This window comes from Urocitellus parryii, chromosome 9 (genome assembly GCF_045843805.1).
Source record: "Urocitellus parryii isolate mUroPar1 chromosome 9, mUroPar1.hap1, whole genome shotgun sequence".
Taxonomy (NCBI): domain Eukaryota; kingdom Metazoa; phylum Chordata; class Mammalia; order Rodentia; family Sciuridae; genus Urocitellus; species Urocitellus parryii.
The window spans coordinates 120,115,506-120,134,339 of record NC_135539.1 but is presented as its reverse complement, the minus strand read 5'-3'; the positions used below and the strand labels follow the sequence as shown (position 1 = coordinate 120,134,339).

Below are 18,834 nucleotides of genomic sequence, written 5' to 3'. Positions count from 1 at the left end.
GCCAATATTTTAAATTGTAAGATATGCATTACATGTGGAAACCCAGATACATGTGCATCAATGCATTTGGAAGAACAGAAAGAAAATGAACACACTAACCTACTCCCCACTTCCTGGGGAGTAATCCTTACCACTCCACATACATTCTGGTTTTTGTGTGTAGTCTGTAAAGGAATCCTGCTCTTACCTTTGTTTCCGGTGTCACTTAATGGTATCTTCTGCTGAGTTACCTAAGCCATAAACATGTCTTGGATCCCTGTTCATGCTCAACATGATGACAATTCTCTTCCTAACCAAATTAATTCTCCAAACTTCATTTTCACTAATCTATATTAAACTGTTGACTTTCACCTGATCAATGGCCTCCCAAATAGTCTCCCTATTCTATTTTGTTCCCTTTACAGTTCACCTTTCACATTCCTGTCAGAGTAACTTTGTAAAAATAAAAATAATTCTAGCCTTCTCCTGCTTAAATTCCTTTATAAATTTTTTTCTGCATCTTATAAAGATATTCACAATTTTGCTCCTGGCCAGTCTTGTCCTATCTTACTTTGTACTCCTCTCTGATAGTCCCTCCATACATTTTACTTGGCTCTTTCCAAATTTATCCTTTAGCCAAATATTTGAATATATATGTCACTCACTCTACAAAGCTTTCTCTGACCACAAGATTAGCTTAGATTCTTTTTGTTCCCACTAACATACACTTCTTACTTAATATTATCATTTCCCTTGCTCAATTAAGTAGTTTGAGGAGAGCAACTAAGTATATCTTACGGTCTATTCCTAAAACCCAGTACAATATTTAGCACCTTATTAGCACTAAACAGTTTGTGGATTTTGAGAGAGAATATTATTTCTAAGATTAACAGCAACTATCAAGATAACAACATATCACACTTAGGTTCAAAGCCCAATTTATTACACATAGAACAAAAATAGCTGAAGTGCTCAGATTCAATTCCTGGATCTGCCTCCTTCCAATACAACATTGAAATTTTTGGTTAATTTTTTCTCAGTTCTCTAATATTTTAAGAGATAAAACTCTATTTTCCTCACACATTGGAGAATTTATTAAACAAAATAACAAAATGCTTTAGAAGCCAAAAGTGCTAAACTGAATAAAGTACATCTATATAATAAGCAGCTCTAGCTAATATATTATTAGAGGAATATAATTATCCTGTTTCATCCAATTATGCTAAATAACAGTTCACTTTAATTTAAAATTTACTCTTAAAAAATGTCAAATATGGAGATCCCATCTTTTCAAAATTCTTCCAGGAGTGCTATAATTAACACCTATGAAATGCATGAAGTGCAAGGTGACCAGGGTCAAAACAACTCCAGTTCTGTGCTGTCTTGCCTGAATCATCATTGGTGTCTTTTCTCACTCTCAAAATAATGTTCTACTTTGGAAGATGATAAAATGGTCACTCAAAGTACTATTATTATTTATGGCCTGCTTAAACTCATTTAAAAAATTCTCACAAACACTGACCAAAATATTGAAGCTTTATATTTAAAATAAGTAAATACCTGAATTTTTATGGTGCTACTTTTAATTTTATAAAACTTCTGTTTCTGTATAAATCCTTTGATTCTAGCTTGAATTATAATAACACTCCTCCTGATTTGCAAATAGACTTGTCTTTGGTGTTTTGCAGATAGACGGGCTCTGTAGTGATTTTGTAAAGTGACCGCTGCTTTTCTATATAGTAAAAACTGCTTTCTGGTTTGCCATGTCCTGATATAACGCTGTAAAGTGACAGCAGCTCTTTTCTGCTGAACAAATCTTCTCCGAAACACAGCCATCAGAAGGAAGGACTGAATTTGGAGGGCAGCACATTTCTGCATTTCCAGTTTTCTTGTGACTGTATCACAAAGATCTCTTTGAATCATTACTATATACTCTCCTTCCTGTGAAAAGCAAACAGAGAAGTGTTAAACCACCTGTAAATCATAACATCCCCACTTTGAACAGCTTCATATTGGGTTTTACTTCTGTAACAGTTGAATGCAGGTTGGTTAGCAAGACTGCCATCCTCTCCTCATATATATTTTAAATTTCTGTCATGCCATTAAAGGCAGCCTGAAGAGGTCAGATTTCTGAATCTGCTAAAACACTTTTTTCTTTCCTTTTTAACTCTGACATATGACCTACAAAAATCTGTGTAACAAAAATCAGTTTTCTTTGTTCAATAAACAGCTTTGGCTCTGTGCATTAGGTAGAATGACCAAATTAGGGTGGCAGCCAGGTGCATACATTGGATATTACTTCTTACCTTAAAGCCTCTGTAAGAAGACTGTACAGAAGTAACTGTTTGGGTTCTTGTTGCAGTTAATGCTCTGTATCTTCTTTGAACAGAAATTACTGTTGCTCTAAAGTGGAGATAACGTCTCCTTGTGAGAAAAGCTTTAAAATGCTTCTGAATAATAATGGCAGCTTCATGCTGTTTCTGAGTTTGTTTCCTTATGTTGATGTCCTGAAAACTTGCTTGAATGCTATTTGTTTCTTCTTTACACATATTGGGTTGAAGAGCTTTTTGTTTCTTTTTATTTGCTCGATATCCGTCTTGTAACACTTTTGTAGCCCAGCGGAGCTTTTGGTAGAAACAATATTGCTTATACATTTTGTATGTGCTTTGTATTCGAATAGCAGCTCTGTGTTTTTCCCTTAAAAGCTGTCTTGTTTTCATTCCTTTATATGCAGCTTGAATGACCACTGCAGAATCCCATTGTCTGATAAAATTTTCTCTTTGCAATTTTGCAGCTCTGTATGTTCTATAATGTTGTTGAATTATAATTGAGGCACGTTTCTTAGTCTGAAATGAAACAAATGTTCTGTGCATTCTGAAAGTCGCCTGAATGAGAACAGCAGCCCTCTGCATTTCTTGCATTTGTCTCCTTACCACCCACCCTCTGTATGATGACTGGATCTTAATAACTGCCTTTCGTAACTGAAGGACTTGTAAGTGATGCTTCTTTCCACAAAGTTTTGCACGATATGTTCTCTGAATCCAAATAACAGTTTTCCTGAGAGAAAGGAATTTTCTTCTCATCATCACAGTTCTAAATCTCCTCTGAATAAGGGTGGCAGCTAAATGCATAACTTTTAAAAGTCTCCTAGTTTTCATGCCCCTAAAAGTAGCCTGAAGGCGTACTGCAGAATGCCTCAATTGGTTATACCTCTGAAATTGTTTGTTTCTTGCCTTCACTGCTCGGTATCTTTGCTGTACTATTTTTGTTGCCTTCTTTAACTTATTAAAATACATTTGCTGCCTGTATCTTCTATAGCGTGACTGAATAAGTGTTGCTGCAACCTGCATCTTTCTTAGAGTTTGTCTAACTCTTGCTCCTCTAAAACTTGCCTGAAGAGTATTAACAGCCTTTAAAGTTGCCAGGTACTTTTCACGCTGAATTTTACCTTGACAATATGCTCTGTATCTTACTTGAATTGCAACAGCTGCTCTTCTCATTGCATGGTATCTTACTCTTGACTGATACATTTTAAACATGGCTTTAATTAAAGTGGCTGCAATGTGCATGTGTTGAATATGTCTTCTTACTCTAATACCTCTATAAACAGCTTGGATTTTAATTGCTGTCTTCTTTAAATTAAGATACTCCTTTTGTTGATGATTTGTAATTTTGATATCTCGATACCACCTCTGAATTATGATAGCTGAAGCTCTGTATACTGCATATTTCTTTTGGGCTCTGTAAGCTCTATATTTAGATTGTATAGTGATTGCTGCTTTGCTGAATTTCTTTATTCTTTTTCTCACTTTCATACCACGGTAAGCTGACTGTAAAACTAGCACAGCCATTTTTGTTTTCAAATACAAACGATGTTGTTCTCTCCCAATTCTGTAAGCTCTGTAATACATTTGAATCAAAAGAGCAGCTTTTCTCATGAGTCTCCACCTCTTTTGTTGCACATGCATTCTATAGTATGACTGTATGATGGCCGCACATTTGTGCTTCCTTTGAATTTGTCTTCTCAGGGTTCTTCCTTTCCATGCAGACTGAAGCACCAGTACTGCATGACGGAGTTCAACATACTCCATACGTTGTTTCTTTCCTATAGTCCATGCTCTTAGATGTTGCTGGATGATTAATACTGCTGATTTTAACAATCTGAATTGTTTCTGGGCCTTGTTCATTCTAAAAGTAGACTGAATCTTGATTGCAGCTTGATGTTCCCTTCTGATCTGCTGCCGGACTTTCCAGCCTCGATAAGCAGACTGAAGGGAAATCACAGCTGCTCTTTTCTTTAAAAAATGTGTTCTTATATCATAAGCAGATTTGTGTGCCCTGTACCATCTCTGAATTTTCATTACCGACCAAAGAACAGATTGATATTTTATTCTTTTACTGTAGCCTCTAAAAGCAGTTTGAATTTTAAGAGCCGCTAGAGATTGTTCTTTCAATAGTCGGCGAACTTTGTAACCTCTGTAGACTGCTTGCAAACAAGTAGCTGCTCTTTTGACTTGCAAGAAGTTCTTCCTCTGATTGACTTGTACTTTGTATGCATGATAGTAATTCTGAATGACAACAACTGCTTTATAAGTTTTCAGGTAGTGCTGCCGCATCCTTCTCATTCTGAAATAAGACTGCAGCGAAACGGCAGCTTTTCTTTGCAATCTTATCTGCTTTCTGACCAGGTATCCTCTAACAAAAGCTTGCAATTTGATACAAGATTCACGTATCTGCACATATTCTTCTCTCTTTCGTGCAGTCATTTTTTGTGTACGGTACCATTGCTGGATTAATTGTACAGCTTCTCTTAGAAGTAAATATTGTTTACGTGCTTGTTTCATCTTGACAACTGACTGCAACTTTATTGTAGCATTTTTTAGACTCACAAATTTCTTTCTGGAAATATAAGCACGATAATATGACTGAATCTTTATAATAGATGTTAAGATATGAATAAATGTTTTCCTGGCTTGCATCCCTCTATATGCAGACTGTAGAACAATGACAGCAGAACGTGTTCTCTGATAAGTTGCTAGAACTTTCCTGGCTGAAATGTAAGCTCGGAAATGAGTCTGAATTATAATGGCTGCTTTCTTCATCCTCTTATATTTCCGTAATTGCTGATGTTTTCTTATGTGTGCCTGCAATCTGATAACAATCTTCTTAAGGTTTAAAAATCTAAATTTGTCCTGTCGCATTCTCCAATATGATTGCAAAACATAAGCAGCTCTAATTTGTCTGTATAAATTCCGAGCCTTCATTCTCCTGAAAGCTGCCTGTAGTTGAATGGCTGCAGCTCGTTTCTGTAAGTAGTTGGTGCGCTCAATCTTTCCTTTAAGATATGCTTTGTAGTACTTCTGGATAGTCAGTACAGACTCTTTCTTTCTTTTATATAACTTTTGGGCTTGAAAGCACCGAAATCTTCTCTGAATAATAACAATACAAGATCTAATATAAATATATTTCTGTAATTCTCTGTGCCTTCTATACCATGATTGTATGACAATAGCTGACTTTTCTTTAGCTTTTCTCCTAGAATGCCATTCTCTAAAAGCTCTTTGCAATATTACTGCAGCTTTTATTTGTAATTGCATTTTATGTTGCTTCCATCTTCTGAACACAGATTGGATTATAAGGCATGATGATTTTAACCTTTTATATCTTTGTTGATCTTGTTTTCTTCTTAAACCAGCACGCCAATGCCTTTGAATTATAATTGTGGCCCAAAGATATCGTTTATAAGATTTAACAGCAATTATCATTCTTATTCTAGATTGCAGGATGACTGAATAATATTTCAATTTCAGAAATCTTTTTCTAGTGGAATATCTTCTCCAATACCCCTGGGAAAGGTAATAAAGGACAAAATGTAAAATAGACATAGCTTTCTATTCTTAATACTTTTGAAAATATTAAGTTTTCTAATACCATGCTTAAAAATGAACACATTAATTAGAAAGCCAATATTTCATTGCTAACATCTTGTTTATAGTTTAGTCTTTACATTGATATAGCTGTAGTCAATTCAGAAATCCATTTCAATTCTGATTGTATTTACACTGCATTTGTATTACAGAGTCATAAGTAGCAATTTTGTTATATTAGAAGGAAAAGAAAAATATTATAATATTTTTGGTATCTATTGGTTATATATAATTTCTGAAGACTTTATTTCCAGATCTTAAATACTTCCTTTATTTTATGGTTGTTAAACTATCTTATTATGCTTGAAAATTCTGTACATAAGGCATCCTGTACTATAACATTACAGGACTGAAAATATAAACATAGTGAGCTCTCTGTTTCCATGGATTTCCCATCCATGAATTCAAACAGGTAAGGGTGGAACATTTTCCAAAAGAAAAAAGAAAAGAAAGATGTGACTGTATTGAACATGTACCAACTTGATTTCTTGCCATCATTCTCTAAACAATAAAGTCTAAAAACTATTTATACACTATTGGCATTGCATTGAATATTAGAAATACTATAAGAGAATTCAAAGCATACTGGAGGATGAGGATGTGCATGGTTATACACAAATACCATGCCATTTTGTAAACATACAGATTTGGATATCTGCTGGGGTCCTAGAACCAATCCCTCATGGATACCAAGGGACAACTGTACAGGAGTTTGAGAAACAAATGAGCTAGACCACTTTCAGGGTTATTGTTGTCATTAAAAATAAAATTACTTTCTTTTACCAAATATGGGGATCACAGATATATAATATATGGAATATATATATATATATATATATATATAGAGAGAGAGAGAGAGAGAGAGAGAGAGGGAGAGAGAGAATTTTGGAAACACTCTAAAGTAAGCAAACTTTTATCTCTTGAAAAGCCACAATTATAATGTAACTTCTTAGTCAATGAAACAATATGTTGGCTCAACAAACAGGATTGCAGACTTTCCAGCCAATTCCAGTTGCTGATATCTACATGATCCCAGGCTACTGGTAATCAAGTTCTAGATAATTCTTATAGAAACCTGTCCAAAACAATCTATAAATTGCTGATTAGGAGAGGGGCTTGTTGTTTCTTACTATATATATATATTTTTTTTCCTTTCATGCAAGTAGAGCAGTATAGGGACTGGGTACCAAAGAATCTACAGAAAAAAAAAAAAAAGGAAAAAAAAGAAAAAAATCTCAGAATAATAAGTAAACAATAAATGTATAAGCTTAGTACTATTTACATTTGTAGCAAAACAGTGAAATGCTAAGGTGCATATCTAACAAAATATGTACAAAATCTATATGAGCAAAAATTCAGAACTGATGAAATATCAGAAATTTAGATCTAAATATACCATGGTCATGTATGTTTAGGAAGACTCAAAATTATCAAGATGTCAATTCTTTATTTTGATTCAATCCAATCTCAATCAAAATCTCACCAATTACTTTGGATATCAGCAAACTGATGCTAACATTATACAAAAAAGCAAAGGACCCAGAATAGTCAACACAAGGAACATATTATGTTAAATAGATGTTACATATTTTGGCTAAAAAGTAAAATAACATAGACATTCTATTGACTAATTATAAGCACTATTTTCATTATATACTAACTAAATGGGCTTGGAAGAAAAATGTGTGTATTATTTGTTCCCAAAGAGAAGTTTCTAGGACTCATTATTAAGATAAAGCTATACCTTGGTAAGGTACATGGATTCAAAGTAGAGTGATGCTGTATGCCACAATGTCCCATGCAGTGGAAGACTACAAATCTCTAATACAAAATGAAGACAGCAAGATGCCTAGAACTAGAGTCTTGTCCCTTTCAGAACAAAGAAGGCATTTCAATTATGTTTCAGTCTTATGCTGAATGTAGCAAAGAGATTCACAGGTAGTAAGGAGACGCTAAATATTTTTTAAATCAAATATAGTCGGCTTTCTGTATCTATGAATTCTACATTATTAAATTCAACCAAGAGATTGATATTCCAGAAAAAAAAGTGCCTGTTCTGAACATGTACAGACTTTTCCTGTCATCATTATTCCTTCAACAATACAGTATAATAACCATTTATAAGGCACTTATATTGTGTTAGGTATTATAAGTAATATAGAAAATTGAAATATACAGGAAGATGTACATAGATAACATGCAAATCATATACATTGCAGATTTTGGTATTCACAAAGGGGTCCTGGAATCAATCATCTTTGGATATTAAGAGAGAACATTAGAAAAAGAATTCTAATATATAATCATTGAAGACTTTGTCATATTTTTCCTTCTTCCTTTAAAATGTTACTAGAAATGTTTAAGTTAAAAAAATTTGTTCAGGATACTATACCTGAATGACCGTTGCTGCTTTATTCTGTACATTTTCCAGTTTTTCCTTTTTTAACATTAATAATTTTCTTTGTGCTAAGACTCTTCTCCAATATTTCTGAATGACCAGTGTTGCATTAATCTTTCTTTTCACTCGTTGTTTGGATAGAAAATTTATTACAGCTGACTGAATAATTCTTGCAGCTTTGTCTCTCTCCTTAAAAAACAAAACCAGCAAATGTGAATTAAATACTTAATTATTTAAGACTTTATTCCTTATATGATAATTAATTTTTTTAAGTTAATTAAGTTACTACAGGACTTTGGGCAAGAGTAAATTATTTCAGTTATTATTCTTTCTAAGTCAGACACTGTATAGGAAAGCAGGTTATGTTTCGTAGTTGACAAAATGTTAGTTGTTTTAGATAGCTACTGAAAACTGGCCATAAATATAAATTTATTGTAATTAAAAATTTGAGGAGCAATAATGAATGTAACCTATTTCTGAAATATCTATGATAAATTTTATTAGACGATGACTACTTGTTCTATTATTGATGGTTTTCTAAATATTAAGTATAATATTGGTTAGTAGGTAGGAAGATGAAAGGGTTAAAATAATCTGTTCTGTTCAACTGGTCAAGAGACCATTTCTCAGATTATTAAAAATGATATTTTTCTCAGAACCTAAGAATGAAGCTATTTTATGTTAATGAAAAATTTTGTACTGTTGGGATCACAAAAGAAAGCAATAAATAACATCTCTATCCCTGTGTCCAGATCTTAAACATTTTGAAAAATAAAATAATGGACACCAAAATACTGCTTTATAAAGGATAAACTGAAAGATGGCCTCAGGACAAACAAAATGGTCTTGTTAATTACTGCAAAATCAGACACTTGATGTCCAGACCCAATCAACACTAGCACTAGGATAAGCCTCACAGAGCACAACTTGAAAAAATCAAAAGGAGAGTCCTGCTCTAAGAAGAGCTGATTCAAGCATCCCTAAGTTATTCTTCACAAATTTACAAAGCAGACAACATTATTCCCCATGCCCTAGGGCAGACTAAGTGAAAGGGTGGACAGAGGTGGAAAGTAATCAAATTAAGAAAATAGTAGTGATTAGAATATTCACACCATGTCACCTCAAAACACATACATACAATTATTAAATTTATCTTTTTAACTTCATATATTAGTAAATATAAAATTCACATCAAGAACCAATCAACTGGAGGCTGTATAGTAGCTCAGTGATAGAACATTAGCCAAGTATGTCCTGGGTTTGATCAACAGCACCATTAAAAAACAAACAAACAAACAAACAAACAAAAACCAAAACACTAGCATATTTTAAAGTACAATTCATATGTCTTCATTTTCTAGGATTACCTTATAGAGCTTTAGTTCTGTTTTTATTTTATATTTTCTCCATGCTGTCTGTATAAGTCGAGCAGCTCTTATTTCTTTACGAAGATCTAAAAGCCTTGCACAAAGAAATGACAAATAGGTAATAATCACCTAAAAAAACACAAAAGATGAATACAGAAGATCAACAGAGAATATATACTCACTGTTATATTCTGAGACTTATTAAGAGTTTAAGAAACCCTTATTTACCTTTTCATCTGGAATTGTATTTGACATATCTGAATGATGAATCATAGCAGGTATTCCACCAAGGTCTCTAACTGCAGACCTGACCAAATAAAAATTTTTCTTTTCATTTTCCAGAAGTTCTTTGTGGAGTTCTGAAGTATTTTCTATCATGCAAGTAAAGAAAAAAAAAAAAAGAAAGAAAGAAAAAAATTAGAATGCTATAGCCCAAAATCAGACATGGCAAAGAACCAGAAAGGTTGATCAACAAAAAAAGGACTAACCAGGATCAAATGATTTAAGAGATATGTCCAGAGTACTGTCATCGGATTCAGAGGAAGAATTTAATACCACTGAACCAGTTTGTGTGCATTCCACAGTTTGAGTAGTACGCTGACATATAGCATCAAAAGGCACATAGCAAGGATGGTAGTGATGGATAAGGTAACATAACACACGGCCATCTGAGAAAGACACTGTAAAATTCTCTACCTGATTGGAAATACCAGAAAAATAATTACTTGTTTTTAAATACTCATATAAGCTTTCATAGAACATTATATCCTTTTAGTAGTTAAAGAGTATCACACTAATTGTTAAGAGAATCTAGTATACCATATGCACAGCCAAATTCTCAAATATTAAATCCTAACCATTTCAAAAGTAGGATTTTATATTATTACTGTCTTGGATTAGATAGTATCAATCAAAACTTCACATCCTTCCCAGAACCTCAGGATGTGACCTTATTTGGAAACAAGGTCATTATAGATATAATTAAGTGACATGGGGTCATACAAGTGGGGTGACTTCTTTTTTTTTTTTTTTTTTTATAATACATGTTAACTGTGTACTCCATTGCCTTTTTTTTTTTTAAATATTTATTTATTTTTTTAGTTTTCGGCGGACACAACATCTTTGTTGGTATGTGGTGCTGAGGATCGAACCCGGGCCGCACGCATGCCAGGCGAGCGCGCTACCGCTTGAGCCACATCCCCAGCCCCTGTGGGGTGACTTCTTAATCCATTATGACTGGTGTCCTTTTAAGAAGAAAGAGACACACAGACAGAAACACAAGGAGAACTCCATAAGATGGGAAGAGGCAGAGACTGAAATAATGCACAGATGAGTCAAAAACTACCAAGCACTGCTGGCAACCACCAGTACTTAAGAACATGACACAGTTCCCTAGAGACTTTAGTGAGAGCATATTCCCTTCTCAGGCATGGTATCAGACTTCAAGTCTCTAGAGCTGTGAATAGAATAAAGGTCTAGTTTGCAGTAATTTGTTATAGCTCTCTTAAGAAAATACAGTAATTATAGTCAATTCTCATTATCCGTGAACACTGAATAGGGAATACTGACCACTTCTCAGGGGGGAAAGACACAGTTAAGTTGCTGTGAGTCTCTGGTCCCAACATTTTCATCAGTCTGTAGATGACATTGTTCTATGTATGTTTCTGATTCAGTCAGAAACAAAGCATGGCCAACAGCACTATATACTCAATGCCTAAACAAAGTTTACTTAATGTACATACTTTGTTTGGAACATCACAGTTTTCTCTTATGAATTCTGCATATGCTTCTACTACACTTGATAGCCATTTTAAACAAGAATATAATAACAAAATGGACATCATATACCAGTTCTGTATAAATGCTTAATTAAGGGCATTTTCCCCCCTTAGTGATATATAAAACTTACATCATGCATTTTCCAATTGGTGACAACTTTTATATAACAATATAATCATTCATGTGAGGAAAAGTCTGCTTAAATCTAAAAATTACATTATTTAAGAAATGGAAGAAAATATTTTATGTATTAAGCTTAATTGACATCAACCAAAATTATTTAAAGATAGTGAATTAAAACAAAAACAACCACAAAAAAACTTTACCTTCTTATTATAGAAGGCACAAACTGCATTTACCCAGTCCATCAATAATTTCACATTTTCACTATACTGTTCAAAGAAACCACTATTTCTTTTGTCTTTTTTCTTATTAATAATAGCATCAGAGCGGCACGACACTGCAGACAATGATTTCTTTATACTGTGTGTGTATTTTAGAAAGTGAATTTCTTCCTTTAATTGCTCTAAATTAAGGGAAATATCCACCTGAAACATATAAAAAGGATAAATTCCTTAATTTTTCATATATTAGTTTATATTTTTAATGTTTTATTGGTGCTTTATATTGTACATAATAGTGGGATTCACTGTTACATATTCATACATACCCATAACATGATTTGTCAATGCCATTTCCTAGTACCCTTCTCCCCTTTTCCTCCTCTCCTGCCTTCTCCTTTCTTGCCTCACTTTCCTCTACTATACTGGTCTTCTATTTTCATGAGATTCCCCACCCTATCCCCCCTTTTTTTTCCTTTGTTCTCTCTAGTTCCACATCATGTTATTTTTGACCTACAGAATTAAAGTATTCTGTATTTTGATCAACTGCAGGTTAAAAAAATAAAACCTAATCAGAAATTTTAAAATCCAAAAATAAAATTCCCAAAGTACAGAAAAATCTACATTTTCTTTAAGGACCTCATACATGCTAGGCAAGGCAAGCACTCTTCTACTAAGCTACATCACCACCCTACAATCTACACTGATAAAATATCTAGTGGTTAAGAAAATGAGATTTGGGGCCACACAAGCTTAGATTCTCAGCACAGTTCCACATATCAATGATATAAACTTGAGCTTCAGTTTCCTCACCAGTGAAGGAGACTTAACATGACCTAATGCATGTGTGAGAAATATTAAAATAGAATACATACAAAAATTATCACAGGCCTGAGACAGAATAAATTCTAATAAGTGGTAGTTATTATTGTGTTTATTTGATTCAAATTTCTTTTATAAACTAGTAATCAAAATTGAAAAATAAAAAAAAACACAAAATGTGCCAAATGTATAATACCTGAAAAGCCAATACAATTTTCCAAAGCAATGCAAGAGTCTTTTCTCTGTGCCTATCCACAATATCTTTAGATAGGATTGAATTTCCTGCCAATAAAAATGCAGTCCATTAGCATGATTCATGTATATATATATATTCAATGAGAATAAGTATTCCAATATTCAATGAGAATAAGTATTTCTCTGTTCAGTTTTTACCGTGTTCATCACTTAATTGAATTCCTCGTGATTTAAGAATTTGAAGAACAATGTCAACATTGTGCATTTTTTGAAGACGACTTATTGCAGGAATCCTGAGTTTCTTTGAAAGATTCCAGTTCTGTGTGAGAAGTTCCATGGTTCGCCTAGTAGTAAAGAAATTTTCAGATGAATTTGCTATGTAACAATATATATGAAAAGAAATATTCATTTAAAAATAGTTATTACCCACATAAATCCCAAGAGTTTAAAGAGAGTAAAGTCAAAAAGACTCCAAAACTGTATTGCTCCATAGTTAATGAGTATCTGTTTTTCATTTTTAATTTTTAAATATGGAAATCCATGAATAAAATGATAAGAAAACTGAAACATACACAAAAATATACATACATATCAACAAAATAATAAACTTCTACAGAGAAAGAAAAAAAGGAAGGAGAGGAAGGATAAGAAGAAGGAGGCATGTATTAAGGTGTGCTATAATCTACTAATCAAGTTAAGTGGTTTTTTTTGTTTTTGTATTTTAGTCATCATGGTAAATCCCATAGTCAGGTATTAGTGGCCTTTTTTTTTTTTTTTTTTTTTTTACAGAGAAAGAAACAGAGGCCCAGAGGAAGTTAATAATTGATCTAATTCATCATCATATACTGCTATGACAGAAATAAGACAGCAATTAAAATCTTGTTTCATCAGTTTCCATAACTACAGTTGGTCGAATTCTCTTTCTCTCTTTGTGTGTATAATAGTAATGCATACAATAAACATATTTGAATGTCTACCTAAAAAAGACATGTACTCCAGAGCTTGAATTCAAATTCCTAATATCATCTAGGTTACCAATATTTTATCCACTACACAATAGTCAATATTTCCACAGAAAAAGCAAGCCTCATCTGATGTTGTATATAACTAAAAGGTGGCAAAATTATTTACAGAATCATAGTTTCTAAAGGCTAGAAAATGACTTAAGATCATCCTAGACCAAGCAATGTAGGAAACATTTCTGCAACAATAGACCAACCCATTACTAGTTTAACTGGCTGGTTTGAAATTCAAATACACATAAAAAAACATATATAATGGTGCTGGGGCTGTAGCTCAGTGGTAGAGCACTTGCCTAGCATGTGTGAAGCACTGGGTTTGATTCTCAGCACCACATAGAAGTAAATAAATTAAATAAAGATATTGTGCCCACCTATAACTAAATCTCTCTCTCTCTCTCTCTCTCTTTAACCCCCAAAGTGTTTCCTTGATAAGGGTATAACATATTGGAGAGTTCCCTAGAAATAAGACTATTGTCTCCAATCCAGAAATTCTAAAGAGACTAACTGAAGTACATGGTCAAAGTCAGGCCTTCCAAAGCTGAAATAAGCAATCCATTACTAAAATCATAGCCAATTGTGAGGGATTCCAGTTTATTATTTGGTAAATATTCTTTAATTTAAAGTAAGGCATGAAAGAGTCTATATCTCCATTTTACTCTATAAAACTTGGGCAAGTCATTCTATCACTTCATCTGATTTTAATCAAACATTAAAACAAAGTAAATGCTACTAAAGCTAGTCTGAAATGATAATGGAACTCATGAAGCTACTGTTGATATAAAATGTATTTAAGTGTTTCATGTTTTAATTAGTTTCATGCTCTTTCCCAGTCCTTTTCTGAGATATCAGTAGTTCCTAACCATGTACTGCAGAGCATGTACTCAAGTCACATGCCAACAGAAAAAAAGGGTGATAGGAGAAAAGTTTTTGGGCATAAAACTGATATCATTTTTTTGAAAGAGAAATCTCAATTTTTTTCAACCCTAAATTTATTCCATTACAAGAAAGAACAAAAAAAAATATATTTATGAATACAGAGTACGATGTTTTCCAAAAAATTTTAGTCTATTCCATTAGCAAAATGATTCTATTTCTTATACTTACACAAGACGCACTCCACACTGCAAATCTACAGCAAGATTTGTAACAGAAAAATCAAATTCATCAAATGGTGTCTGAACATGGCTAACAGGCAATCCCAAAAAGCCAAGGTGACGGGAGAGATCACCTTCACCACTTAGGAAATCTCGTGAAAAAGCCAGAAGGATTTCCTTACTAGCCTACAAAGAAACAGGTTGCAGATATAATATTTCAATAGTATAACTTTTTATATAATAAAAGCAAATCCTTTTGGTCATTCTGTACATATAGACATAAAATTAATTATAGTATAAAAACATTTTCAGTTTCATATCAAATGTTAAAACTGCAAATATCATACATTTTCAATTTATATTCTCTTTAAAATTTGCTCATAATTAATAACATACTACAAAACCTAGCATTAATTTGATAATATACTACATCAAAATTAGGTAAGAAATTTCCCTCAAAATTAATTTCTTAGAAACATAGTTTAGTTCATTTTCATGTCAAAATTAAGAGTAATAATGATGTACTGGTGAAAGGTTAACCCAAAAAAAATCAGACAAGGTAGAATTACTGATGGGATTCACTAAATAAACATTCATTCATATTATATTCTAACATATTAGTCTCTAGAAAGTTAATGTTCTTTCTGGGCTGGGGATGTGGCTCAGTGGTAGAGTACTTGCCCCACGTGTGTGAGGCAATGAGTTTGATGCTCAGCACCACATATAAATAAATGAATAAAAAAAAGGTTCATCAACAGCTAAAAAAAAAAAAAAAAACAAAGTTAATGTTCTTTCTCAACAGAAAATATGCCATAAGATCAAGAAAAGTCTTAAATGGGAAATTTGAAATATATAACATAAAATGAAAACTATACCTTGAATTCAGCATCTTTACAGAAGAGACAAGGATCATGATCAATAAGTCTGGAAAGCTTAGCATGATCAAGGAAACAGACCAACAACAATAACTTTTTCAATGTGAACTTGGACAAAGCTTCTTCATGACCTTAGAAAAAATATTTAAAAAAATAATAATAACAAATTCATCCATGAAAGGCAAGTTTCACTTAAAACATGAAAAAAGTAGTAGCAAACAAATAAAAAAAAATCACACTATGTGCCTTTCTTAGTGTTTTACATATATGAATTCAATAAACCTATACAACAACTCTACATAAGAGGTACCATTTAATATTTTCAATTCATGGATAAGGAAAATGGGCACATGAGGAGATTTAGCTGGATTCATTCAACTGACATTTAAGAAGCACCTACTATTTGCAAGCTTTGTCCTAGGCACTATATATACAGTAGCAAAGCATGACAAATATAATCTGAATAGGATTTATAACCTACTGGAGGGAGAAGATGGATAGAGACAACAAATAGTAGTAATAATTATACATAGTGAAGAGGAATAATGGGAATAAGGGAAAGGAAGGCAGTGGAAACAGACCTATTTAGACTGGTTTCTTTAAGAAAGTAAAACATAAATAGAAACAGGAAGAATAACTAGAAGCCATTTGTGCATAGTGTGGAGAAAATGCAAAGGAAGCAGCAATGTTTACCATCTCTGTATAAATGAGGAACAGTAGGGTGTCTATATTCAGCTGCTATATCAGGATTCCAAAGCAAGCGATTCAGAATAAACATAGCCAACCCTGTGACATCACTATTGTCTTCCAAAGATATGAGTTCACCATAAATTGTCTAAAAACAAAAAATTAAAACCTAAAGTCAGAATCATACTACCTCAAAAAAGGAATGAAACGCTATTGGAGAAGAGTAGACAACAATCTTCTAAAGAACTGGTAATAGTCTATATCCTAAACAGTAAGGAAATGACACAGTCATTCAGTAAATAACCCTTTAAAACTGTACATATATATTTTATGCATTTTTAAATGTTTACTTCACAACAAAAAAAGACAAAACTTAGAACTTAGATAAATTTTTAATCATCTGACAAGGAGCATTTACATTTATGTTTAAAATTTAAAGGAATATTACAGGTATATATCACTGCTGGGGGCAGTGATATATACCTGTAATCTCATTTACTTGGAGGCTAAGGCAGGAGGAACACAAATTTGAGGCCAGCCTCAGCAACTTAGCAAGACCCAGTCTAAATAAAAAATAAAAAGTATTGGAGTAGAGTACTGCTGGATTCAATCTCCAGTACCAAAAATTTTAAAAAGTATAGGAACATTGTTCAAATTTAATTATAACCATGCCACTACAGATATCATGAAAGTATAACAGAACCCTAATTATTCAAAATGTTATAATAGTTAACAAGTACTATGTAATAACTCAAATCTGGATGACGTTTTTTAAGTAGTAGTCCATCAAATAATTGGAAAGTTGTGATTTGGCTCAGACAGTTGTAGGTACAAGGCTTGACCAATTACTGGCATTTTACAAGTCACTTAATATCATAGCTTTCACTTTGTTAGAGAAGTAAAAATAATAATACACATCTCATTGAGTTTTAAAGAGACTTAAATTAGAAAATATGTTTTATACAGCCTAGTCTTTTCATTTATAAATGTTCAAAAAATTAGTTTACTATACTATAGGTTCATTACAGCCAAGATCACATTATGTATATTTAAAAGACTACAGAAGTAGCTGGGCATGGTGGTGACACAACTGTAATCCCAAGTGGCTTGGAAGGCTGAGGCAGTTTGAGGCCAGCCTTAGCAATTAAGCAAGGCCCTAAACAAGTTAGCAAGACCTTGTCTCAAAATAAAAAATAAAAAAGGCTGCAGGTGTGGCTGAATGGTAAAGTGTTCAATCTCCAGTACAAAAAAAAAAAACCAGAAAGAAAGAAGAAAAAGACTATAGAAATAAATTACTCTGTAACAATATGTCAATAATAAATAATGACATGGTCTACTTATCTAATCAGTATTTCCTAGTTGACCTTATATTTTATATTGAAGATGAGTCAAGCTAAACAAATAATTTTATAATTTCTATGAATAAAACCACATTTTATTAAAGAATATTCTAAGTATATAATTGAAAAATAAACTGTTTAAAACTAAAACATATGCTCACCTCTAGGCCAATTCGAAGCCACAAAGGATTATAGGATAATAGCCAGTTCAAGACTTTCTGACGTTCTCCTGAAATATAGATCAAAAGAAAGACAAGTTCAGATCACTAATTAAATAAAGAGGATAAAATTCCATGGAAAAGATATCAGTGGAAAAAAAAAGAATAATCACTTATATGAAGCAAATTGAAAAATGAAAAATACTTCTATTCTTAACTATACATGATTATATTTATGTATGTGAGATTTGGGGCAGAAAAGCTAAAGCAAATAAATTTAGCTTTGAAACAAAAAATATATCTATCTAACTATACACACACATACACACATACACACACACACACACACACACGAAATGAAATCAGTGTCTGGAAGAGATAATTTTATTTTTATATTTATTGTAGCATTATTCACTGTAGCCAAGATGTGGAAACAATCTAAGTATCCACCAATGAAAGAAAGAATAAAGAAAATGTGTTGTGTCTATACACATAATGAAATACTATTCAGCCTCTAAGATGAAGGAAATACTGTCTTTTTTCACAACATGGATAAGCCTGTAGGACATTATGTTAAGTGCAATAAGCCAGGAAAGGAAAAACAATCACTGTATTATCTTGCTTGCACATGTAATCTAAAAACATTGAATTCACAGAAGCAGAGAGAACGGTGGTTGCCAAGGGCTGAGGAGATGCTTATCAAAAGGGTACAAAGTTTCATTTATGCAAGATGAATAAGTTCTAGAGATCTATTGTATAGTATTGTGATTATAGTTATCAAAGCTGAATTACAAACTTGAAATCTGTTAAGAATACATCTTAAATGTCCTCAACCAACCCATCCTCCTCA

The 18,834-nt window shown here is 32.7% G+C and overlaps 1 protein-coding gene across 1 annotated transcript in view; it reads right to left on the bottom strand.

Annotated features, from left to right (window-relative positions):
* The window catches only part of Aspm (assembly factor for spindle microtubules), a 48,385-nt gene that overhangs the window by 11,639 nt on the left and 17,912 nt on the right, over positions 1 to 18,834 (bottom strand). Inside the window, exons 7-19 of the mRNA XM_077802947.1 lie at positions 17,988 to 18,055; positions 16,493 to 16,634; positions 15,800 to 15,930; positions 14,935 to 15,110; positions 13,007 to 13,152; positions 12,810 to 12,895; positions 11,777 to 11,998; positions 10,160 to 10,367; positions 9,900 to 10,042; positions 9,672 to 9,800; positions 8,299 to 8,493; positions 2,286 to 5,825; positions 1,540 to 1,920 (exon numbers count right to left, since the gene is read on the bottom strand). Coding sequence (XP_077659073.1) covers positions 1,540 to 1,920; positions 2,286 to 5,825; positions 8,299 to 8,493; positions 9,672 to 9,800; positions 9,900 to 10,042; positions 10,160 to 10,367; positions 11,777 to 11,998; positions 12,810 to 12,895; positions 13,007 to 13,152; positions 14,935 to 15,110; positions 15,800 to 15,930; positions 16,493 to 16,634; positions 17,988 to 18,055 — 5,567 coding nt within the window. The remainder of the gene's footprint in view (positions 1 to 1,539; positions 1,921 to 2,285; positions 5,826 to 8,298; positions 8,494 to 9,671; positions 9,801 to 9,899; positions 10,043 to 10,159; positions 10,368 to 11,776; positions 11,999 to 12,809; positions 12,896 to 13,006; positions 13,153 to 14,934; positions 15,111 to 15,799; positions 15,931 to 16,492; positions 16,635 to 17,987; positions 18,056 to 18,834) is intronic.